The sequence below is a fragment of the Lissotriton helveticus genome, chromosome 5_1, assembly GCF_964261635.1.
Source record: "Lissotriton helveticus chromosome 5_1, aLisHel1.1, whole genome shotgun sequence".
Taxonomy (NCBI): Eukaryota; Metazoa; Chordata; class Amphibia; order Caudata; family Salamandridae; genus Lissotriton; species Lissotriton helveticus.
In genome coordinates this window covers 4,124,693-4,149,861 of record NC_136065.1, presented here as the reverse complement: position 1 = coordinate 4,149,861, position 25,169 = coordinate 4,124,693, and the positions used below count along the sequence as shown (strand labels likewise).

The following is a 25,169-nucleotide window of genomic DNA, read 5'->3' as shown; positions in this document are numbered from 1 at the left end:
CTCATCTTGGAAGAGATTCCATGATCAGACTTTTCCGAGAGACTTGGTTCAATACTAAATTTAGAACAATTGCAGAATCTTTTTGTCAAAGGTGTTTATCATGCCAACAAATGAATCCAAACCGAAAATCAGTGGTGGGGACAGGAATAATTGGTCGAGAGGGTGGTCCTTTTACCAGGTTACAGATGGATTTCATTGAAATGCCCTTACACAATTGCTTAAAATATGTTCTTGTGATTGTTTGTTTATTTTCAAGATGGGTAGAAGCATTTCCTACACGTCATTGTGATTCAATTACAGTAGCAAAACTGCTGCTCAGAGAAATTATCCCAAGATACGGTTTTCCAGTCACTATTGAGAGTGATGGAGGAAGCCATTTTGATAACAAATTGATGAAGTTAATTTGTGAAGCTTTGAGCATTGAGCAGAAGATACACTGTGCGTACAGACCAGAGGCATCTGGGGTAGTTGAACAGATTAATGGTACAACTAAAAACAGAATTGGAAAAATGTGTCTTGAAACAGGTGTAAAGTGGACAGATGCTCTTCCACTTGTTTTGATGTCATTAAGAAGTACACCAGATAAAAAGACAGGTTTGAGTCCTCATGAAATTTTAATGGGAAGAGTTATGAGGCAAGCTTTTGTACCTGTAGGTAAACTGTTGAGCATAAATGACAGTGCTATTTTGGATTACTGTAAAAGGTTATCTGATATAGTGACTTCTGTGTCTAATCAGGTGGGAACTGAAGCACAATCAAATGAAAAAGTTTTGACACATGATCTGAGGCCTGGTGATTGGGTCAGAACAAAAATACATCGAAGAAGAAATTGTCTGGCTCCTAGGTGGCAGAAGCCTAGGCAAATTATTCTGATCACTACTAACGCAGTGAAATGTAAGGGATTGAAACGTTGGATTCATCCTAGTCATACTATTCCAGTACCAACTCCTGAAAGTTCTGATGTTGAAAGTGATACTACAGATGATTCTGATTCTGAGGTAGAAAGTGAAACAAATCCAGATTGTGAAGATCGACAAGAAGGTCGACATCTGGAACCTGTGCCTGTGAATGGTAAACTGACAAGAAAAGACTTGGAAATTATTGAAATAGATTCTGAAGGTGAAGAGAATCTGTTAAAAGGAAAGAAAACTGAGGATTCTGTTAGTTCTGTCGGAAACAGAGAAGCGGAACAAAAGGAAGTTTCAGACCAGGAGAGTATCGAAAAGCAGAAATCAAGCTCTGAAGTAAGGAACAGAAATCCAAAATCTGGGAAGTTGGAGGTAATTGAAGAAGAGGAAGAAGACGAATTACCAAGTACCAGTATTGGAAATCAGAGAGGTGTTCCTGAAGGAGTAAAACTGCCGAATAGAGAAGTTCCTGAGTCGATTGAAATTTCAGACTACGAAACTGAAGAAAGTGAGGTGGATGGTGAAAGTGAAAACAGAAAGAAAAGGGCTTGGAAGTCAGAATCAAATGCTTCTGAACCAAAGAAGAAATATGTGAGAAAAGCAGACTACTGGCCTGGTGGAAGATTGAGAGTCAGGTTGATCAAGAAACCTAAAGAGCAAGTTGAAGAAATCAGTAGTCAAAAGAGTCCTGGAAAAGAAATTGGAGTTGGAAGAAAAATTGAAGTAGTGTCGAGAAAAGGAAAAAGGATAATTAGACCAAACCAGAAATACAAGTCTCCTGAGTGGACTTATTTAGTAATTCCACCTGTAATTGACATTTATGGTAGTAGTGAAGAAGACGAAATCGAAGAAATTAGTGACAATGATTGAAATACCGAAATTTTAATTTGGCAAAAGGCTGAAGAAATTTTGTTAGCTGACATAAGGTCGAAGAAAAACTGTTTAGTTAAAGAAAAACTTATGTATAACATAAGGTCGAAGAAATCTTGTTTAGGGTTTAAAAAAAAATATATATATATATGTATATATTTTAAAAAGGGGGGTATAAATAAATATTTAGTTTCTTAGAAATTTTAAAATAAATTTTGTTTTTATTTTGAGACAAAGCTAACCAAAATGCCTTATGTTAAGGAGAGCACTTCAAGGTGTTCTGTTTTCAAAAGATGCTGTAAGATGACTCTGGTGTGTCTGCTCATTTTAATTCTGCTCTGGTTAGTTTTAGCTGTGATTATCCCTTTGGAGATGAACAGAGAATTACACAAAGTTAACATAACAAGCAAAGCTTTAGTTAGTCAAACTAAACATAGTGCATCTGCAAAAGTTATTGATCATCAGCCTAACATTCATCAAGATAAATCTATTAGTGATTTTTCAAGCAATACATTCACAAAGCTTTTGAGTGAATATGTAAAGGTGATGGACGCAAAAGATTGTTATGTGTGCGTAAAGTTACCTGCTTCTGTTTCTGAGGGAGTGACATACAATATGCTTCCTCTTACATATGGTGTAACATGTAGTGTGTTAACTAGCTTATTTTATCAAACTGGACGCTTAGAATATTACTATTCAGATTTTGACGAGATTTTTGCGAATATAAAGATTGAGGGTGCTTTAAATAAGCATAAGAAAGCTAAACAGATGAGGGAATTTTTCCTTGTTACTAATGAACTCACTTATGAGTATGCTTATAAGAATAATCTAACCTGTAAATTAAGTGCTGAGGGAAAGAAATTTTTGAACCTGGTTGAGGAAAGGAGAGCAATTTATAAAAGGAATGAATTAGTCAAGCAGACTAAGCCCAGGTTCTGGCAGAAAGAAGATGAGAAGTTAAATGGCAAAATGCTTGAAAATGTTGCAATTCACATAGATAAACCAGTTAGTGGAAAGCTTTGCATTAGAAGAGATAATACACTTTTTGATAATTATTTTGTAGGTGCAAGTAACTGTGAAGATACTTATCAGATTTTGGGAGGTTGGGGATTTAAAGGTGGAAAAGATCCAATCTTTCCTGGGATTTATTTTGTTTGTGGTGACAAAGCCTACTACAACCTTCCAGACCACTGGTATGGAACTTGTTATGTAGGAATTGTTTTTCCTAAAGTGTTTCATGTTGACAGAGATTCAGAAGGATTGTTCAAAATTCATAATTATGTAAATAGAGTTAAAAGAGAAACTTTCACAGAAGTTCTGGGAGACATTTTTCAAGCAGTAATACCTTTTGTTGGTATAACCCTAAATGCAGGAGGAATCAGAAAATTGTCCACAATTGTTGATAGATTATCAACAGACACAGCTGATGGATTCCAATTAGTGAATGTTGAAGTAATTGCAATCAGATCAATGGTAATTCAAGATCGCCTTGCTTTAGATATACTCCTAGCAAAAGAGGGAGGAGTCTGTGGCATATTGCATGTACAACATTGTTGCACATATATACCCGATGAAAGTAAGAACATTGAGATGTACATTAAAACATTACACAGATGCATTCAGAGATAATTCCTTTAGAAGAAGATGATTTTACAGGGAAACTTTCAAAAAGATTCCAAGCAATTAAACATTGGTTTCATAATATTGGAAGTTCAATTCTTGGCAAGATTTTGGCACCTTTGATTATAATAATATTCATTTTTATTTTGACGAAAATAGGTTGTTTGTTGCATAAGAGAAAGAAACAGTTGAAAGAAAAGAAAAGGATTTATAAACTTAGAAAGGAAGAAGAAAGGGAGATTGAATTACAGGAGTTGCATAGAGAACGTTATGCTAATTCCGAAGATTATGCAGACACAGGTTTTTAGGATTACTGACTCAAATGAATTTGAATCATTTTCTCGGAAGTTTAAATTACCAAATTTTGGGTGGTAGTGTGGTGATTTGTTAATCACCAGATGAGGGAGTTGATGGAGCGAGATAGAAAACAGAATTCTGTTTAAACTCGCGAAGTCACATTTCCATAACATGAATAATAAAATTAATGATTTGTGATGTGTTGTGCTAATTCAATCTAGATTAAACTTTACACATGGGGGGACTAACATGTGTGCTCATAAACGTGCATAAGTGTTGCATCTTTTTGTTTGTGCAAAATAATAAAATAATTTGTTGTTTTCGTTTTTTTTGTCATTACTAATTGCAGCAAACTTAAAAGAGGCATGTGCTTATTTTGCTTTCTTTGTCTATGTAGTGTCATTTCTACTATTCTAGGTGCACATAAGGTTTTATGGATTTCATGAAGACTGGTAAATATAAAATGCTGCTTTAATTGTTGCAATTGCTAGGTAACATTAGACTTATTGGGAGGGTTAATCATTTAGAAAACGAAGGGTGGTTACAGAATCAACATTATTTCTTACATTAATACTTTTCTTGTGTTTGTTTTATACTAGAAAGCATAAGTTGCCTGATTTTGGGCCTAGTTTGCTCGAGTTTGCTAAAAAGCTGAATTTTACTTCTGCAAAAGTCACGAGAAGCCCATTCTGAAAAAGTGTTCGTCAAAGCTGCATTCACTAAGCAAATCTGACATGCTGTCATCATTTTGTCGGACGTGGCCAAGGTCATAAACTGGTGGAAAAGAACAATTTTGTCAGCTCTAACTTGGCACCCGCGGAAGTGTAATGAACGCAGCGAGAACATTGATTTACAATTGTTGCAAATCAAGGAAGCTCCTGGTCACGTTTGGAAATGACAATGGTCCTTAAGAAATGTGACCTAATGGAAGTTTTGAAATGTGGGTGACATGTCACTTGTCACTCTCAACCAATGGGACATCGTGGTTTTCTGAAAAACTTTCCTTTACTTAGATTTTTTAGCTTAGAAAAGTATAAAAAGTCATGCCCTTAGGGATGGGCTGGCTGCTGCTTTCTGACTTTCCGATGAGGGCGAAGTGCTGCTGGACTTTGCGTGGAGCACGTAAGAATCCTCAAAGAACTTTACTTTATTTTCCATTTATTTAGCTTAGCCAGGGACTTAGGCTTTAGAAATGCTAAACTTTAATATTCTTACTTAAACTTTGATTCACTTGCTTAAACTGTAAATTTCATGATTCTCTTCAAACATGCTTACTTTAATTGCTAATAAAATTGCATTTATAAAATTACTTTTTCGAAATACCATAAATTAGTTAATAAAATCTTGCTTTTGACAAACAAGCTGGTCTTGATTATTCAGAAGTGCAGGTTACTATTAGCTAGATCCCATCGCCAATGGTGGTCGTTTAAATGGTTAGGATTTGTTATAATGACAACATTCTTTCTGCAGATGTATAAAATTGTATATAGTTTGTAAATAAGGTGTATATAGATTTAATCAGACCACCTGATTCAGTAGGCCCAAATATGTCATGTTTATAAATGGGTCCATAAGTTAGTGTAGAATTTTGTTTATAGATTATGAAGTTGGGTAGCGTTGTTTATGATATATTTTCTATAGGCCGCTGGATCATGCCCACCCAAGCTCTTGACCAAGGAAAACATGCCTTCTAATCCTCCTAGATCTATCCTCTGCCTTCGACACGGTCAACCATGACAAACCACTTGAACGCCTCAAACTAAGAATGGGATGGGATTGGATGGCTCTGTTTTAAAATGGTTTAGGGCCTTCCTCCATAACCGATCACAGAGATCCCTAATTAACGGCAACTTATCTGCTCCCTTAACGGTCACAGTTGGAGTCCCTCAAGGATCAACCCTGTCCCCACCCTCTTCAACCTCTACCTAGAGCCGCTTGCTGAGGTACTACGCACCGCTAATATCTCTTACCATATGTACGCTGATGACACTCAAATATACATCAAAACTTCATCTCTCAAGGAGATTCTCTCCCTAAATGAAGCCCTGAAACTGACTGTCCAATAGCTCGTCTCCAACCAACTGAAACTCAACGCAAAGAAAACAGAATTTCTTCTAATTTCCCCTACAAAAACCATTCCGGAGATACAGATATGGCTCAATGCCATCACAGCCTTAAATTGCCCACGGACCATCGTGGACTCGGCCAAATCTCTGGGAATAATCCTAGACTGCAACCTGAACATGTGAAACCACATCAACTCAATGGCCAAATCAGCCAGGTTCCACCTGAGCTACCGAAGGAAGCTGAAACCCTTCATCGATGCTCCCGACCTAAAAATGGCAGTCCAGGCATTGGTCATCTCTATACTGGAATATGGCTATTCCATCCTCTCGGGTCTACCCAAGATCTCCCTGGCACCTTTGAAAGCCTGCCTCAACGCGGCCGCCAAACTTCTTACCGGCTCAAGGAAATGCGACCACATCTCTCCACATCTGAAAGCTTTGAATTGGCTGCCCTCGAGGCCAGAATACAGTTGAAACTGGCATGCATCACACACAAAGCTTTATACGCAAACTCCCCTGCTTATCTGCCACAGAAACTAGTGGTATCTGGAGGAATCAGAACCTTCCGGTCTGCCAGAGACCTCTTGCTCCAACCTGCCTATTTTCGAGGAAAAAAAACGTACCATTGGGCTTTCTCCGGGGCCGCATCAAGAAGAATCCCTTCTCTGGCACACTTCCAAAAGGATGCCAAAACTTTCCTCATGGGTAAATTCCTCGCCTAATTTCTACCTTCAACCACCACAGAGACCCTGACTAACTTACGACTATCGCCTTTCCCTCGGACTACCTAGTCACTCCACCAAGAAATTGGGGGCCTTGTATTGAGTATCTGCAAATGTAAATTGTATATACATGTCCCACAATCCCCTATGTACCCTGCACCCCTGCCCCTCTCCAAGCGTTTGTATACTCTGTGTCTCTAAGCGTATTTGTACAACTCTAAGAACCTTGTAAGCACTCTGATACCCTAACAGGTCAAGTTTGCGCTCTATAAAACACTTATTTTATAAATAAACAAATTTGTGGGGGTCAGAACTAAAAGGCTACAAGATATACCGAAGAGAGCATACAGGACAAAGATCATTGCTGTAATTGGTATTGGGAGGAGGAGGTAATTAACTGATCAACATAACCATAGCATATTAGGAAAGAGAAGAATTGGGCAGTATTGGGCTGGGGTAGTGGCCAGGATGACGTGGAGGACATCTCTATGCGGGCATAACTTAAGTAAGTGTTTATGTCGTATCTGTATAGGGCCTCTAGAAAAGGTATTGGACAGTTTATGTGGTCAGAGGAAGGATTGGAGGAGGTTTTGAAGGCTTGCAGTAAATTCATTGTGGTATAAAGCCTTGGTATAGGAAATTTGAGACATAAGTACAGTTAACTGCCAATGGACTTTACAAAATGGTACATTTTTGAACAACTCTTAAAATGGCATGTTTATTGTGTATCTGTTTTTAAATATTTAAATTAACTAGGATTAGAGTTAAGGATTTACGTAAAGGTTCATGTAAGGGATGGGTTAAGGGATGTGTCAGTGGTCACTTCAGGGGTGAGGTAAGGCATGGGATGGGTTAGGTTATCCGCTAAGAATGAGATGTTAGGATACAGTTTAGGGCAGGAATTTTATTTATTTATTTATTTTATTTTGAAAGTTTTATATAGCGCTGGCTAGAACCGGAGGTATCAGAGCGCTTTACATGAGCATCAGATCATAGTTACAGGTTACATCGTTACAAAGGTTACACAGTTATTAGAGCATGGCATCATAGTTACTTGTAAGTTCGAGACAAACAATAAGCACAAATATGTAAGGGGAAAAGAAGGCAAGGTGAGAGATTCAGGGGAGGGGGGTTGGAGTAGGGGAAGTAGACAGATAAGGAAGACGGGAAAGAGGAGGGGAGGGTGTGAGACACAGCATGGGGAGAGGAGAGGAAGGGTTACGGGGACACAAACCGGTAGAGGAGTCAAGGCACGCATGATGTAAGAGTTAGGGTAAGGACAAGGGATAGGGGTTAGGGTCGAAGTCCACATAGTTAGAGATTACCATAAGGGATAAGCTATGAGCAAAGAAAAGTATGACATTTTTGTTACAACCTTTACGGGTCTGAGTTTCTGCAGGAGACATTATTACAAACAATTGCCTTAGGCAGTTTACTGTGGTGAGAGGCCATGGGCTACAGGAGATACATTTGAGAGATGATAGAAGTTACAGTCTGAAAGTTGGAGCAGTTCATGATATCAGCGGTCAATCGCTGAATGAAAACAACAAAACATAAAACAATGAGTACAACTGCAAATGATTTGGGATGGACTGCTGGAGGACTGAGGCCCTTGCGGCACCGGCTACAGCTCAGGTTCCTACCTGCATTCTTTGGCCAGCATACGATCCCAGAATTGGCAGTCGGCGGCGCTCCCAGACATGGTGCCCAGCAGGTAGGGGTTAATCTCGATCACCTTGTTAGCATGTATGGTGGCTGCAGATGGGTGCAACAAGAGAGCAGGAACACAGGTAGGGGTTAATCTTTGATACCTTGTTACAGTGAATGGATGCAGCAGATGGGTGTGACAATGGAGCACGAACACGGATATGAGTACGCTAAAGGTTAATCTCTTACATGTTTCTTATAATGTATGGAAGCTGCAGATGGGTGCGAAAAGAGAGCAGGAACACGGATAAGACAGCAGGTAGGGGTTAATCTTTCACACCTTGTTACAGTATATGTAGGCTGCAGATAGGTCGACAAGAGAGCAGGAACACAGATAACAGTGCAGGTAGGGGTTCATCTTTCACACCTTGTTACAGTGTATGGAGACCACAGATGGGAGCGACAAGAGAGCAGGAACACAGATAACAGTGCAGGTAGGGGTTAATCTTTCACACCTTGTTACAATGTATGGAGGCTGCAGAAGGGTGCAACAAGAGAGCAGGAACACGGGTAAGAGTGCAGGTAGGGGTTAATCTTTCACACCTTGTTACAATGTATGGAGGCTGCAGATGGGTGCGACAAGAGAGCAGGAACACGGGTAAGAGTGCAGGTAGGGGTTAATCTTTCACACCTTTTTACAGTGTATGGAGACGACTGATGGGTGTGACAAGAGAGTAGGAACACGGATAAGAGTGCAGGTAGGGGTTAATCTTTCACACCTTGTTACAATGTATGGCGGCTGCAGAAGGGTGCAACAAGAGAGCAGGAACACGGGTAAGAGTGCAGGTAGGGGTTAATCTTTCACACCTTGTTACAATGTATGGAGGCTGCAGATGGGTGCGACAAGAGAGCAGGAACACGGGTAAGAGTGCAGGTAGGGGTTAATCTATCACACCTTGTTACAATGTATGGAGGCTGCAGATGGGTGCGACAAGAGAGCAGGAACACGGATAACAGTGCAGGAAGGGGTTAATCTTTCACACCTTGTTACTTGTTACCCCTCCACTACCGCTTTTCCTCTTTCATTCTTTGTCTACTTCCTCTGCCCCTATCCCCCTCCGCTTAATCTCTCCCCTTGCCTACTATGCCGCCTAGCCCCCTGTCCCTTGTGCCCTTTAACTAAGCACTCCTTCTCACCTTGTTGAGGAAAGATCCAATTACGTATACTCTGGTGTCTCAGAGACTCCTCTGAGAGAGTCCATTGCGTAAAGGGAGCCTCTCGCAACGGAGTTGGGGGAATGATACCACTTCCCCCGGGATCACAGCTTACTGGACTTTGGATGCAGCTATTACTCGTCTACCGGTTTGTGCCCCGTCTCCCAGCCCCTCTTTGCTCATGCTGTGTCTCCCACCCTCCTTCATTCGCTGTCTAATTCCCCTGCCCCCACCCCCTCTCCAATGAATCTCTCCCCCTGCCTGCTTTTTCCTTTAAGCATATTGTCCTTATTGCCTGTCTCGCCCTAACACGTAACTATGTAGCTATGCTCTAATAACTGTGTAACCTTTGTAATGATGTAACCTGATGTAACCTGTAACTATGGTCTGATACTCATGTAAAGCGCTCGGATACTTCCGGGTCTAGCCAGCGCTATATAAAACCTTTCAAATATATATTTTTTTAAAGTGTATGGAGGCTGCAGATGGGTGCAACAAGAGAGCAGGAACACGGGTAAGAGTGCAGGTAGAAGTTAATCTTTCACACCTTGTTATAATGTATGGAGGCTGCAGATGGGTGCGACAAGAGAGCAGGAACACGGGTAAGAGTGCAGGTAGAAGTTAATCTTTCACACCTTGTTATAATGTATGGAGGCTGCAGATGGGTGCGACAAGAGAGCAGGAACACGGATAACAGTGCAGGTAGGGGTTAATCTTTCACACCTTGTTACAATGTATGGAGGCTGCAGATGGGTGCGACAAGAGAGCAGGAAGGGGTCAATCTTTTACACCTTGTTAGCATGTATAATGGCTGCAGATGAGTGTGACGAGAGATCAAGAACACGGATACACATGCAGGTAGGGGTTAATCTTTCACACCTTCTTACAATGTATGGAGACTGCAGATCAGTGCGACAAGAGAGCAGGAACACGGATAAGAGTGCAGGTAGGGGTTAATCTTTCACACCTTCTTACAATATATGGAGGCTGCAGATGGGTGTGACAAGAGAGCAGGAACACGGATAAGAGTGCAGGTAGGGGTTAATCTTTCACACCTTCTTACAATATATGGAGGCTGCAGATGGGTGCGACAAGAGAGCAGGAATACGGATAACAGTGCAGGTAGGGTTTAATCTTTCACACCTTGTTACAGTGTATGGTGGCTGCAGATGGGTGCGACAAGAGAGCAGGAACACGGATAACAGTGCAGGTAGGGGTTAATCTTTCGCACCTTGTAATAGTGTATGGAGGCTGCAGATAGGTCGACAAGAGAGCAGGAACACGGGTAAGAGTGCAGGTAGGGGTTAATCTTTCACACCTTGTTACAGTTTATGGAGACCACAGATGGGTGCGACAAGAGAACAGGCACACGGATAAGAGTGCAGGTAGGGGTTAATCTTTTGCACCTTGTTACAGTGTATGGAGGCTGCAGATGGGTGCGACAAGAGAGCAGGAACACGGGTAAGAGTGCAGGTAGGAGTTAATCTTTCACACCTTGTTACAATGTATGGCGGCAGCAGATGGGTGTGACAAGAGAGCAGGCACACGGGTAAGAGTGCAGGTAGGGGTTAATCTTTCACACCTTGTTACAGTGTATGGAGACCACAGATGGGTGCGGCAAGAGAACAGGAACACGGATAAGAGTGCAGGTAGGGGTTAATCTTTCACACCTTGTTGCAATGTATGGAGGATGCAGATGGGTGCGACAAGAGAGCAGGAACAAGGTTAAGAGTGCAGGTAGGGGTTAATCTTTCGCACCTTGTTACAGTGTATGGAGGCTGCAGATGGGTGCAACAAGAGAGCAGGAAAACGGATAAGAGTGCAGGTAGGGGATAATCTTTCACACCTTGTTACAATGTATGGAGGCTGCAGATGGGTGTGACAAGAGAGCAGGAACACGGGTAAGATTGCAGGTGGAGTTTAATCTTTCACACCTTGTTACAGTGTATGGAGGCTGCAGATGGGTGCGACAAGAGAGCAGGTACACGGATAACAGTGCAGGTAGGGGTTAATCTTTCACACCTTGTTACAATGTATGGAGGCTGCAGATGGGTGCGACAAGAGAGCAGGAACACGGATAACAGTGCAGGTAGGGGTTAATCTTTCACACCTTGTTACAGTGTATGGAGACCACAGATGGGTGCGACAACAGAGCAGGAACACGGGTAAGAGTGCAGGTAGGGGTTAATCTTTCACACCTTGTTACAATGTATGGAGGCTGCAGATGGGTGCGACAAGAAAGCAGGAACACGGATAAGAGTGCAGGTAGGGGTTAATCTTTCACACCTTGTTACAGTGTATGGAGGCTGCAGATGGGTGCGACAAGAGAGCAGGAACACGGGTAAGAGTGCAGGTAGGGGTTAATCTTTCACACCTTGTTACAGTGTATGGAGACCACAGATGGGTGCGACAAGAGAACAGGAACACGGATAAGAGTGCAGGTAGGGGTTAATCTTTCACACCTTGTTACAATGTATGGAGGCTGCAGATGGGTGCGACAAGAGAGCAGGAACAAGGGTAAGAGTGCAGGTAGGGGTTAATCTTTCACCCCTTGTTACAGTGTATGGAGGCTGCAGATGGGTGCAACAAGAGAGCAGGAACAAGGATAACAGTGCAGATAGGGGTTAATCTTTCACACCTTGTTACAATGTATGGAGGCTGCAGATGGGTGTGACAAGAGAGCAGGAACACGGGTAAGAGTGCAGGTAGGGGTTAATCTTTCACACCTTGTTACAGTGTATGGAGGCTGCAGATGAGTGCGACAAGAGAACAGGAACACGGATAACAGTGCAGGTAGGGGTTAATCTTTCACACCTTGTTACAGTGTATGGAGACCACAGATGGGTGCGACAAGAGAGCAGGAACACGGGTAAGAGTGCAGGTAGGGGTTAATATTTCACACCTTGTTACAATGTATGGAGGCTGCAGATGGGTGCGACAAGAGAGCAGGAACACGGATAAGAGTGCAGGTAGGGGTTAATCTTTCACACCTTGTTACAATGTATGCAGGCTGCAGATGGGTGCGACAAGAGAACAGGAACACGGATAAGAGTGCAGGTAGGGGTTAATCTTTCACATCTTGTTACAATGTATGGAGGCTGCAGATGGGCGCGACAAGAGAGCAGGAACACGGGTAAGAGTGCAAGTAGGGGTTAATCTTTCACACCTTGTTACAGTGTATGGAGACCACAGATGGGTGCGACAAGAGAACAGGAACACGGATAAGAGTGCCGGCAGGGGTTAATCTTTCACACCTTGTTACAATGTATGGAGGATGCAGATGGGTGCGACAAGAGAGCAGGAACACGGGTAAGAGTGCAGGTAGGGGTTAATCTTTCACACCTTGTTACATTGTATGGAGGCTGCAGATGGGTGCGACAAGAGAGCAGGAACACGGATAACAGTGCAGATAGGGGTTAATCTTTCACACCTTGTTACAATGTATGGAGGCTGCAGATGGGTGCGACAAGAGAGCAGGAACACCGGTAAGAGTGCAGGTAGGGGTTAATCTTTCACACCTTGTTACAATGTATGGAGGCTGCAGATGGGTGCAACAAGAGAGCAGGAACACGGGTAAGAGTGCAGGTAGGGGTTAATCTTTCACACCTTATTACAATGTATGGAGGCTGCAAATGGGTGCGACAAGAGAGCAGGAACACGGATAAGAGTGCAGGTAGGGGTTAATCTTTCACACCTTGTTACAATGTATGGAGGCTGCAGATGGATGCGACAAGAGAGCAGGAACACGGGTAAGAGTGCAGGTAGGGGTTAATCTTTCACACCTTGTTACAATGTATGGAGGCTGCAGATGGGTGTGACAAGAGAGCAGGAACACGGGTAAGAGTGCAGGTAGGGGTTAATCTTTCACACCTTGTTACAATGTATGGAGGCTGCAGATGGGTGTGACAAGAGAGCAGAAACACGGGTAAGAGTGCTGGTAGGGGTTAATCTTTCACACCTTGTTACAGTGTATGGAGGCTGCAGATGGGTGCGACAAGAGAACAGGAACACGGATAAGAGTGCAGGTAGGGGTTAATCTTTCACACCTTGTTACAGTGTATGGAGGCTGCAGATGGGTGCGACAAGAGAACAGGAACACGGATAAGAGTGCAGGTAGGGGTTAATCTTTCACACCTTGTTACAGTGTATGGAGGCTGCAGATGGGTGCGACAAGAGAACAGGAACACGGGTAAGAGTGCAGGTAGGGGTTAATCTTTCACACCTTGTTACAATGTATGGAGGCTGCAGATGGGTGTGACAAGAGAGCAGGAACACGGGTAAGAGTGCAGGTAGGGGTTAATCTTTCACACCTTGTTACAATGTATGGAGGCTGCAGATGGGTGCGACAAGAGAGCAGGAACACGGATAACAGTGCAGATAGGGGTTAATCTTTCACACCTTGTTACAATGTATGGAGGCTCCAGATGGGTGTGACAAGAGAGCAGGAACACGGGTAAGAGTGCAGGTAGGGGTTAATCTTTCACACCTTGTTGCAATGTATGGAGGCTGCAGATGGGTGCGACAAGAGAGCAGGAACACGGGTAAGAGTGCAGGTAGGGCTTAATCTTTCAAACCTTGTTGCAATGTATGGAGGATGCAGATGGGTGCGACAAGAGAGCAGGAACACGGGTAAGAGTGCAGGTAGGGGTTAATCTTTCGCACCTTGTTACAGTGTATGGAGGCTGCAGATGGGTGCGACAAGAGAGCAGGAACACGGGTAAGAGTGCAGGTAGGGGTTAATCTTTCACACCTTGTTACAGTGTATGGAGACCGCAGATGGGTGCGACAAGAGAGCAGGAACACGGGTAAGAGTGCAGGTAGGGGTTAATATTTCACACCTTGTTACAATGTATGGAGGCTGCAGATGGGTGCGACAAGAGAGCAGGAACACGGATAAGAGTGCAGGTAGGGGTTAATCTTTCACACCTTGTTACAATGTATGGAGGCTACAGATGGGCGCGACAAGAGAGCAGGAACACGGATAAGAGTGCAGGTAGGGGTTAATCTTTCACATCTTGTTACAATGTATGGAGGCTGCAGATGGGCGCGACAAGAGAGCAGGAACACGGGTAATAGTGCAGGTAGGGGTTAATCTTTCACACCTTGTTACAGTGTATGGAGACCACAGATTGGTGCGACAAGAGAACAGGAACACGGATAAGAGTGCAGGTAGGGGTTAATCTTTCACACCTTGTTACAATGTATGGAGGATGCAGATTGGTGCGACAAGAGAGCAGGAACACGGGTAAGAGTGCAGGTAGGGGTTAATCTTTCACACCTTGTTACATTGTATGGAGGCTGCAGATGGGTGCGACAAGAGAGCAGGAACACGGATAAGAGTGCAGGTAGGGGTTAATCTTTCACACCTTGTTACAATGTATGGAGGCTGCAGATGGGTGCGACAAGAGAGCAGGAACACGGGTAAGAGCGCAGGTAGGGGTTAATCTTTCACACCTTGTTACAATGTATGGAGGCTGCAGATGGGTGCGACAAGAGAGCAGGAACACAGATAAGAGCGCAGGTAGGGGTTAATCTTTCACACCTTGTTACAATGTATGGAAGCTGCAGATGGGTGCGACAAGAGAGCAGGAACACGGGTAAGAGTGCAGGTAGGGGTTAATCTTTCACACCTTGTTACAATGTATGGAGGCTACAGATGGGTGCGACAAGAGAGCAGGAACACGGGTAAGAGTGCAGGTAGGGGTTAATCTTTCACACCTTGTTACAATGTATGGAGGCTGCAGATGGGTGTGACAATAGAGCAGGAAAACGGGTAAGAGTGCTGGTAGGGGTTAATCTTTCACACCTTGTTACAGTGTATGGAGGCTGCAGATGGGTGCGACAAGAGAACAGGAACACGGATAAGAGTGCAGGTAGGGGTTAATCTTTCACACCTTGTTAGAGTGTATGGAGGCTGCAGATGGGTGCGACAAGAGAGCAGGAACACAGATAACAGTGCAGATAGGGGTTAATCTTTCACACCTTGTTACAGTGTATGGAGGCTGCAGATGGGTGCGACAAGAGAACAGGAACACAGATAAGAGTGCAGGTAGGGGTTAATCTTTCACACCTTGTTACAGTGTATGGAGGCTGCAGATGGGTACGACAAGAGAACAGGAACACGGATAAGAGTGCAGGTAGGGGTTAATCTTTCACACCTTGTTACAGTGTATGGAGACCGCAGATGGGTGCGACAAGAGAACAGGAACACGGGTAAGAGTGCAGGTAGGGGTTAATCTTTCACACCTTGTTACAATGTATGGAGGCCGCCGATGGGTGCGACAAGAGAGCAGGAACACGGGTAAGAGTGCAGGTAGTGGTTAATCTTTCACACCTTGTTACAATGTATGGAGGCTGCAGATGGGTGTGAAAAGAGAACAGGAATACGGACAAGAGTGCAGGTAGGGGTTAATCTTTCACACCTTGTTGCAATGTATGGAGGATGCAGATGGGTGCGACAAGAGAGCAGGAACACGGGTAAGAGTGCTGGTAGGGGTTAATCTTTCGCACCTTGTTACAGTGTATGGAGGCTGCAGATGGGTGCGACAAGAGAGCAGGAACACGGGTAAAAGTGCAGGTAGGGGTTAATCTTTCACACCTTGTTACAATGTATGGAGGATGCAGATGGGTGCGACAAGAGAGCAGGAACACGGGTAAGGGTGCAGGTAGGGGTTAATCTTTCACACCTTGTTACATTGTATGGAGGCTGCAGATGGGTGCGACAAGAGAGCAGGAACACGGATAACAGTGCAGATAGGGGTTAATCTTTCACACCTTGTTACAATGTATGGAGGCTGCAGATGGGTGCGACAAGAGAGCAGGAACACCGGTAAGAGTGCAGGTAGGGGTTAATCTTTCACACCTTGTTACAATGTATGGAGGCTGCAGATGGGTGCGACAAGAGAGCAGGAACACGGATAAGAGTGCAGGTAGGGGTTAATCTTTCACACCTTGTTACAATGTATGCAGGCTGCAGATGGGTGTGACAAGAGAACAGGAACACGGATAAGAGTGCAGGTAGGGGTTAATCTTTCACATCTTGTTACAATGTATGGAGGCTGCAGATGGGCGCGACAAGAGAGCAGGAACACGGGTAAGAGTGCAGGTAGGGGTTAATCTTTCACACCTTGTTACAGTGTATGGAGACCACAGATGGGTGCGACAAGAGAACAGGAACACGGATAAGAGTGCCGGCAGGGGTTAATCTTTCACACCTTGTTACAATGTATGGAGGATGCAGATGGGTGCGACAAGAGAGCAGGAACACGGGTAAGAGTGCAGGTAGGGGTTAATCTTTCACACCTTGTTACATTGTATGGAGGCTGCAGATGGGTGCGACAAGAGAGCAGGAACACGGATAACAGTGCAGATAGGGGTTAATCTTTCACACCTTGTTACAATGTATGGAGGCTGCAGATGGGTGCGACAAGAGAGCAGGAACACCGGTAAGAGTGCAGGTAGGGGTTAATCTTTCACACCTTGTTACAATGTATGGAGGCTGCAGATGGGTGCGACAAGAGAGCAGGAACACGGGTAAGAGTGCAGGTAGGGGTTAATCTTTCACACCTTGTTACAATGTATGGAGGCTGCAAATGGGTGCGACAAGAGAGCAGGAACACGGATAAGAGTGCAGGTAGGGGTTAATCTTTCACAGCTTGTTACAATGTATGGAGGCTGCAGATCGATGCGACAAGAGAGCAGGAACACGGGTAAGAGTGCAGGTAGGGGTTAATCTTTCACACCTTGTTACAATGTATGGAGGCTGCAGATGGGTGTGACAAGAGAGCAGGAACACGGGTAAGAGTGCAGGTAGGGGTTAATCTTTCACACCTTGTTACAATGTATGGAGGCTGCAGATGGGTGTTACAAGAGAGCAGAAACACGGGTAAGAGTGCTGGTAGGGGTTAATCTTTCACACCTTGTTACAGTGTATGGAGGCTGCAGATGGGTGCGACAAGAGAACAGGAACACGGATAAGAGTGCAGGTAGGTGTTAATCTTTCACACCTTGTTACAGTGTATGGAGGCTGCAGATGGGTGCAACAAGAGAGCAGGAACACGGATAACAGTGCAGATAGGGGTTAATCTTTCACACCTTGTTACAGTGTATGGAGGCTGCAGATGGGTGCGACTAGAGAACAGGAACACGGATAAGAGTGCAGGTAGGGGTTAATCTTTCACACCTTGTTACAGTGTATGGAGGCTGCAGATGGGTGCGACAAGAGAACAGGAACATGGATAAGAGTGCAGGTAGGGGTTAATCTTTCACACCTTGTTACAGTGTATGGAGGCTGCAGATGGGTGCGACAAGAGAACAGGAACACGGGTAAGAGTGCAGGTAGGGGTTAATCTTTCACACCTTGTTACAATGTATGGAGGCTGCAGATGGGTGTGACAAGAGAGCAGGAACACGGGTAAGAGTGCAGGTAGGGGTTAATCTTTCACACCTTGTTACAATGTATGGAGGCTGCAGATGGGTGCGACAAGAGAGCAGGAACACGGATAACAGTGCAGATAGGGGTTAATCTTTCACACCTTGTTACAATGTATGGAGGCTCCAGATGGGTGTGACAAGAGAGCAGGAACACGGGTAAGAGTGCAGGTAGGGGTTAATCTTTCACACCTTGTTGCAATGTATGGAGGCTGCAGATGGGTGCGACAAGAGAGCAGGAACACGGGTAAGAGTGCAGGTAGGGCTTAATCTTTCAAACCTTGTTGCAATGTATGGAGGATGCAGATGGGTGCGACAAGAGAGCAGGAACACGGGTAAGAGTGCAGGTAGGGGTTAATCTTTCACACCTTGTTACAATGTATGGAGGCTGCAAATGGGTGCGACAAGAGAGCAGGAACACGGATAAGAGTGCAGGTAGGGGTTAATCTTTCACACCTTGTTACAATGTATGGAGGCTGCAGATCGATGCGACAAGAGAGCAGGAACACGGGTAAGAGTGCAGGTAGGGGTTAATCTTTCACACCTTGTTACAATGTATGGAGGCTGCAGATGGGTGTGACAAGAGAGCAGGAACACGGGTAAGAGTGCAGGTAGGGGTTAATCTTTCACACCTTGTTACAATGTATGGAGGCTGCAGATGGGTGTGACAAGAGAGCAGAAACACGGGTAAGAGTGCTGGTAGGGGTTAATCTTTCACACCTTGTTACAGTGTATGGAGGCTGCAGATGGGTGCGACAAGAGAACAGGAACACGGATAAGAGTGCAGGTAGGTGTTAATCTTTCACACCTTGTTACAGTGTATGGAGGCTGCAGATGGGTGCAACAAGAGAGCAGGAACACGGATAACAGTGCAGATAGGGGTTAATCTTTCACACCTTGTTACAGTGTATGGAGGCTGCAGATGGGTGCGACTAGAGAACAGGAACACGGATAAGAGTGCAGGTAGGGGTTAATCTTTCACACCTTGTTACAGTGTATGGAGGCTGCAGATGGGTGCGACAAGAGAACAGGAACATGGATAAGAGTGCAGGTAGGGGTTAATCTTTCACACCTTGTTACAGTGTATGGAGGCTGCAGATGGGTGCGACAAGAGAACAGGAACACGGGTAAGAGTGCAGGTAGGGGTTAATCTTTCACACCTTGTTACAATGTATGGAGGCTGCAGATGGGTGTGACAAGAGAGCAGGAACACGGGTAAGAGTGCAGGTAGGGGTTAATCTTTCACACCTTGTTACAATGTATGGAGGCTGCAGATGGGTGCGACAAGAGAGCAGGAACACGGATAACAGTGCAGATAGGGGTTAATCTTTCACACCTTGTTACAATGTATGGAGGCTCCAGATGGGTGTGACAAGAGAGCAGGAACACGGGTAAGAGTGCAGGTAGGGATTAATCTTTCACACCTTGTTGCAATGTATGGAGGCTGCAGATGGGTGCGACAAGAGAGCAGGAACACGGGTAAGAGTGCAGGTAGGGCTTAATCTTTCAAACCTTGTTGCAATGTATGGAGGATGCAGATGGGTGCGACAAGAGAGCAGGAACACGGGTAAGAGTGCAGGTAGGGGTTAATCTTTCGCACCTTGTTACAGTGTATGGAGGCTGCAGATGGGTGCGACAAGAGAGCAGGATCACGGGTAAGAGTGCAGGTAGGGGTTAATCTTTCACACCTTGTTACAGTGTATGGAGACCGCAGATGGGTGCGACAAGAGAGCAGGAACACGGGTAAGAGTGCAGGTAGGGGTTAATATTTCACACCTTGTTACAATGTATGGAGGCTGCAGATGGGTGCGACAAGAGAGCAGGAACACGGATAAGAGTGCAGGTAGGGGTTAATCTTTCACACCTTGTTACAATGTATGGAGGCTACAGATGGGCGCGACAAGAGAGCAGGAACACGGATAAGAGTGCAGGTAGGGGTTAATCTTTCACATCTTGTTACAATGTATGGAGGCTGCAGATGGGCGCGACAAGAGAGCAGGAACACGGGTAATAGTGCAGGTAGGGGTTAATCTTTCACACCTTGTTACAGTGTATGGAGACCACAGATTGGTGCGACAAGAGAACAGGAACACGGATAAGAGTGCAGGTAGGGGTTAATCTTTCACACCTTGTTACAATGTATGGAGGATGCAGATTGGTGCGACAAGAAAGCAGGAACACGGGTAAGAGTGCAGGTAGGGGTTAATCTTTCACACCTTGTTACATTGTATGGAGGCTGCAGATGGGTGCGACAAGAGAGCAGGAACACGGATAAGAGTGCAGGTAGGGGTTAATCTTTCACACCTTGTTACAATGTATGGAGGCTGCAGATGGGTGCGACAAGAGAGCAGGAACACGGGTAAGAGCGCAGGTAGGGGTTAATCTTTCACACCTTGTTACAATGTATGGAGGCTGCAGATGGGTGCGACAAGAGAGCAGGAACACGGATAAGAGCGCAGGTAGGGGTTAATCTTTCACACCTTGTTACAATGTATGGAAGCTGCAGATGGGTGCAACAAGAGAGCAGGAACACGGGTAAGAGTGCAGGTAGGGGTTAATCTTTCACACCTTGTTACAATGTATGGAGGCTACAGATGGGTGCGACAAGAGAGCAGGAACACGGGTAAGAGTGCAGGTAGGGGTTAATCTTTCACACCTTGTTACAATGTATGGAGGCTGCAGATGGGTGTGACAATAGAGCAGGAAAACGGGTAAGAGTGCTGGTAGGGGTTAATCTTTCACACCTTGTTACAGTGTATGGAGGCTGCAGATGGGTGCGACAAGAGAACAGGAACACGGATAAGAGTGCAGGTAGGGGTTAATCTTTCACACCTTGTTAGAGTGTATGGAGGCTGCAGATGGGTGCGACAAGAGAACAGGAACACAGATAAGATTGCAGGTAGGGGTTAATCTTTCACACCTTGTTACAGTGTATGGAGGCTGCAGATGGGTACGACAAGAGAACAGGAACACGGATAAGAGTGCAGGTAGGGGTTAATCTTTCACACCTTGTTACAGTGTATGGAGACCGCAGATGGGTGCGACAAGAGAACAGGAACACGGGTAAGAGTGCAGGTAGGGGTTAATCTTTCACACTTTGTTACAATGTATGGAGGCCGCCGATGGGTGCGACAAGAGAGCAGGAACACGGGTAAGAGTGCAGGTAGTGGTTAATCTTTCACACCTTGTTACAATGTATGGAGGCTGCAGATGGGTGTGAAAAGAGAACAGGAACACGGACAAGAGTGCAGGTAGGGGTTAATCTTTCACACCTTGTTGCAATGTATGGAGGATGCAGATGGGTGCGACAAGAGAGCAGGAACACGGGTAAGAGTGCAGGTAGGGGTTAATCTTTCGCACCTTGTTACAGTGTATGGAGGCTGCAGATGGGTGCGACAAGAGAGCAGGAACACGGGTAAAAGTGCAGGTAGGGGTTAATCTTTCACACCTTGTTACAATGTATGGAGGATGCAGATGGGTGCGACAAGAGAGCAGGAACACGGGTAAGGGTGCAGGTAGGGGTTAATCTTTCACACCTTGTTACATTGTATGGAGGCTGCAGATGGGTGCGACAAGAGAGCAGGAACACGGATAAGAGTGCAGGTAGGGGTTAATCTTTCACATCTTGTTACAATGTATGGAGGCTGCAGATGGGCGCGACAAGAGAGCAGGAACACGGGTAAGAGTGCAGGTAGGGGTTAATCTTTCACACCTTGTTACAGTGTATGGAGACCACAGATGGGTGCGACAAGAGAACAGGAACACGGATAAGCGTGCCGGCAGGGGTTAATCTTTCACACCTTGTTACAATGTATGGAGGATGCAGATGGGTGCGACAAGAGAGCAGGAACACGGGTAAGAGTGCAGGTAGGGGTTAATCTTTCACACCTTGTTACATTGTATGGAGGCTGCAGATGGGTGCGACAAGAGAGCAGGAACACGGATAACAGTGCAGATAGGGGTTAATCTTTCACACCTTGTTACAATATATGGAGGCTGCAGATGGGTGCGACAAGAGAGCAGGAACACCGGTAAGAGTGCAGGTAGGGGTTAATCTTTCACACCTTGTTACAATGTATGGAGGCTGCAGATGGGTGCGACAAGAGAGCAGGAACACGGATAAGAGTGCAGGTAGGGGTTAATCTTTCACACCTTGTTACAATGTATGCAGGCTGCAGATGGGTGCGACAAGAGAACAGGAACACGGATAAGAGTGCAGGTAGGGGTTAATCTTTCACATCTTGTTACAATGTATGGAGGCTGCAGATGGGCGCAACAAGAGAGCAGGAACACGGGTAAGAGTGCAGGTAGGGGTTAATCTTTCACACCTTGTTACAGTGTATGGAGACCACAGATGGGTGCGACAAGAGAACAGGAACACGGATAAGCGTGCCGGCAGGGGTTAATCTTTCACACCTTGTTACAATGTATGGAGGATGCAGATGGGTGCGACAAGAGAGCAGGAACACGGGTAAGAGTGCAGGTAGGGGTTAATCTTTCACACCTTGTTACATTGTATGGAGGCTGCAGATGGGTGCGACAAGAGAGCAGGAACACGGATAACAGTGCAGATAGGGGTTAATCTTTCACACCTTGTTACAATGTATGGAGGCTGCAGATGGGTGCGACAAGAGAGCAGGAACACCGGTAAGAGTGCAGGTAGGGGTTAATCTTTCCCACCTTGTTACAATGTATGGAGGCTGCAGATGGGTGCGACAAGAGAGCAGGAACACGGGTAAGAGTGCAGGTAGGGGTTAATCTTTCACACCTTGTTACAATGTATGGAGGCTGCAAATGGGTGCGACAAGAGAGCAGGAACACGGATAAGAGTGCAGGTAGGGGTTAATCTTTCACACCTTGTTACAATGTATGGAGGCTGCAGATCGATGCGACAAGAGAGCAGGAACACGGGTAAGAGTGCAGGTAGGGGTTAATCTTTCACACCTTGTTACAATGTATGGAAGCTGCAGATGGGTGTGACAAGAGAGCAGGAACACGGGTAAGAGTGCAGGTAGGGGTTAATCTTTCACACCTTGTTACAATGTATGGAGGCTGCAGATGGGTGTGACAAGAGAGCAGAAACACGGGTAAGAGTGCTGGTAGGGGTTAATCTTTCACACCTTGTTACAGTGTATGGAGGCTGCAGATGGGTGCGACAAGAGAACAGGTACACGGATAAGAGTGCAGGTAGGTGTTAATCTTTCACACCTTGTTACAATGTATGGAGGCTGCAGATGGGCGCGACAAGAGAGCAGGAACACGGGTAAGAGTGCAGGTAGGGGTTAATCTTTCACACCTTGTTACAGTGTATGGAGACCACAGATGGGTGCGACAAGAGAACAGGAACACGGATAAGAGTGCCGGCAGGGGTTAATCTTTCACACCTTGTTACAATGTATGGAGGATGCAGATGGGTGCGACAAGAGAGCAGGAACACGGGTAAGAGTGCAGGTAGGGGTTAATCTTTCACACCTTGTTACATTGTATGGAGGCTGCAGATGGGTGCGACAAGAGAGCAGGAACACGGATAACAGTGCAGATAGGGGTTAATCTTTCACACCTTGTTACAATGTATGGAGGCTGCAGATGGGTGCGACAAGAGAGCAGGAACACCGGTAAGAGTGCAGGTAGGGGTTAATCTTTCACACCTTGTTACAATGTATGGAGGCTGCAGATGGGTGCGACAAGAGAGCAGGAACACGGGTAAGAGTGCAGGTAGGGGTTAATCTTTCACACCTTGTTACAATGTATGGAGGCTGCAAATGGGTGCGACAAGAGAGCAGGAACACGGATAAGAGTGCAGGTAGGGGTTAATCTTTCACACCTTGTTACAATGTATGGAGGCTGCAGATCGATGCGACAAGAGAGCAGGAACACGGGTGAGAGTGCAGGTAGGGGTTAATCTTTCACACCTTGTTACAATGTATGGAGGCTGCAGATGGGTGTGACAAGAGAGCAGGAACACGGGTAAGAGTGCAGGTAGGGGTTAATCTTTCACACCTTGTTACAATGTATGGAGGCTGCAGATGGGTGTGACAAGAGAGCAGAAACACGGGTAAGAGTGCTGGTAGGGGTTAATCTTTCACACCTTGTTACAGTGTATGGAGGCTGCAGATGGGTGCGACAAGAGAACATGAACACGGATAAGAGTGCAGGTAGGTGTTAATCTTTCACACCTTGTTACAGTGTATGGAGGCTGCAGATGGGTGCAACAAGAGAGCAGGAACACGGATAACAGTGCAGATAGGGGTTAATCTTTCACACCTTGTTACAGTGTATGGAGGCTGCAGATGGGTGCGACAAGAGAACAGGAACACGAATAAGAGTGCAGGTAGGGGTTAATCTTTCACACCTTGTTACAGTGTATGGAGGCTGCAGATGGGTGCGACAAGAGAACAGGAACATGGATAAGAGTGCAGGTAGGGGTTAATCTTTCACACCTTGTTACAGTGTATGGAGGCTGCAGATGGGTGCGACAAGAGAACAGGAACACGGGTAAGAGTGCAGGTAGGGGTTAATCTTTCACACCTTGTTACAATGTATGGAGGCTGCAGATGGGTGTGACAAGAGAGCAGGAACACGGGTAAGAGTGCAGGTAGGGGTTAATCTTTCACACCTTGTTACAATGTATGGAGGCTGCAGATGGGTGCGACAAGAGAGCAGGAACACGGATAACAGTGCAGATAGGGGTTAATCTTTCACACCTTGTTACAATGTATGGAGGCTCCAGATGGGTGTGACAAGAGAGCAGGAACACGGGTAAGAGTGCAGGTAGGGGTTAATCTTTCACACCTTGTTGCAATGTATGGAGGCTGCAGATGGGTGCGACAAGAGAGCAGGAACACGGGTAAGAGTGCAGGTAGGGCTTAATCTTTCAAACCTTGTTGCAATGTATGGAGGATGCAGATGGGTGCGACAAGAGAGCAGGAACACGGGTAAGAGTGCAGGTAGGGGTTAATCTTTCGCACCTTGTTACAGTGTATGGAGGCTGCAGATGGGTGCGACAAGAGAGCAGGAACACGGGTAAGAGTGCAGGTAGGGGTTAATCTTTCACACCTTGTTACAGTGTATGGAGACCGCAGATGGGTGCAACAAGAGAGCAGGAACACGGGTAAGAGTGCAGGTAGGGGTTAATATTTCACACCTTGTTACAATGTATGGAGGCTACAGATGGGCGCGACAAGAGAGCAGGAACACGGATAAGAGTGCAGGTAGGGGTTAATCTTTCACATCTTGTTACAATGTATGGAGGCTGCAGATGGGCGCGACAAGAGAGCAGGAACACGGGTAATAGTGCAGGTAGGGGTTAATCTTTCACACCTTGTTACAGTGTATGGAGACCACAGATTGGTGCGACAAGAGAACAGGAACACGGATAAGAGTGCAGGTAGGGG

The 25,169-nt window shown here is 45.3% G+C and overlaps 1 protein-coding gene across 1 annotated transcript in view; it reads right to left on the bottom strand.

Moving 5' to 3' along the window:
- Nucleotides 1-25,169, bottom strand: part of LOC144754044 (proteasome subunit beta type-8-like) — a 145,146-nt gene that overhangs the window by 26,436 nt on the left and 93,541 nt on the right. The window contains exon 3 of the mRNA XM_078641556.1: nucleotides 8,127-8,238. Coding sequence (XP_078497682.1) covers nucleotides 8,127-8,238 — 112 coding nt within the window. The remainder of the gene's footprint in view (nucleotides 1-8,126; nucleotides 8,239-25,169) is intronic.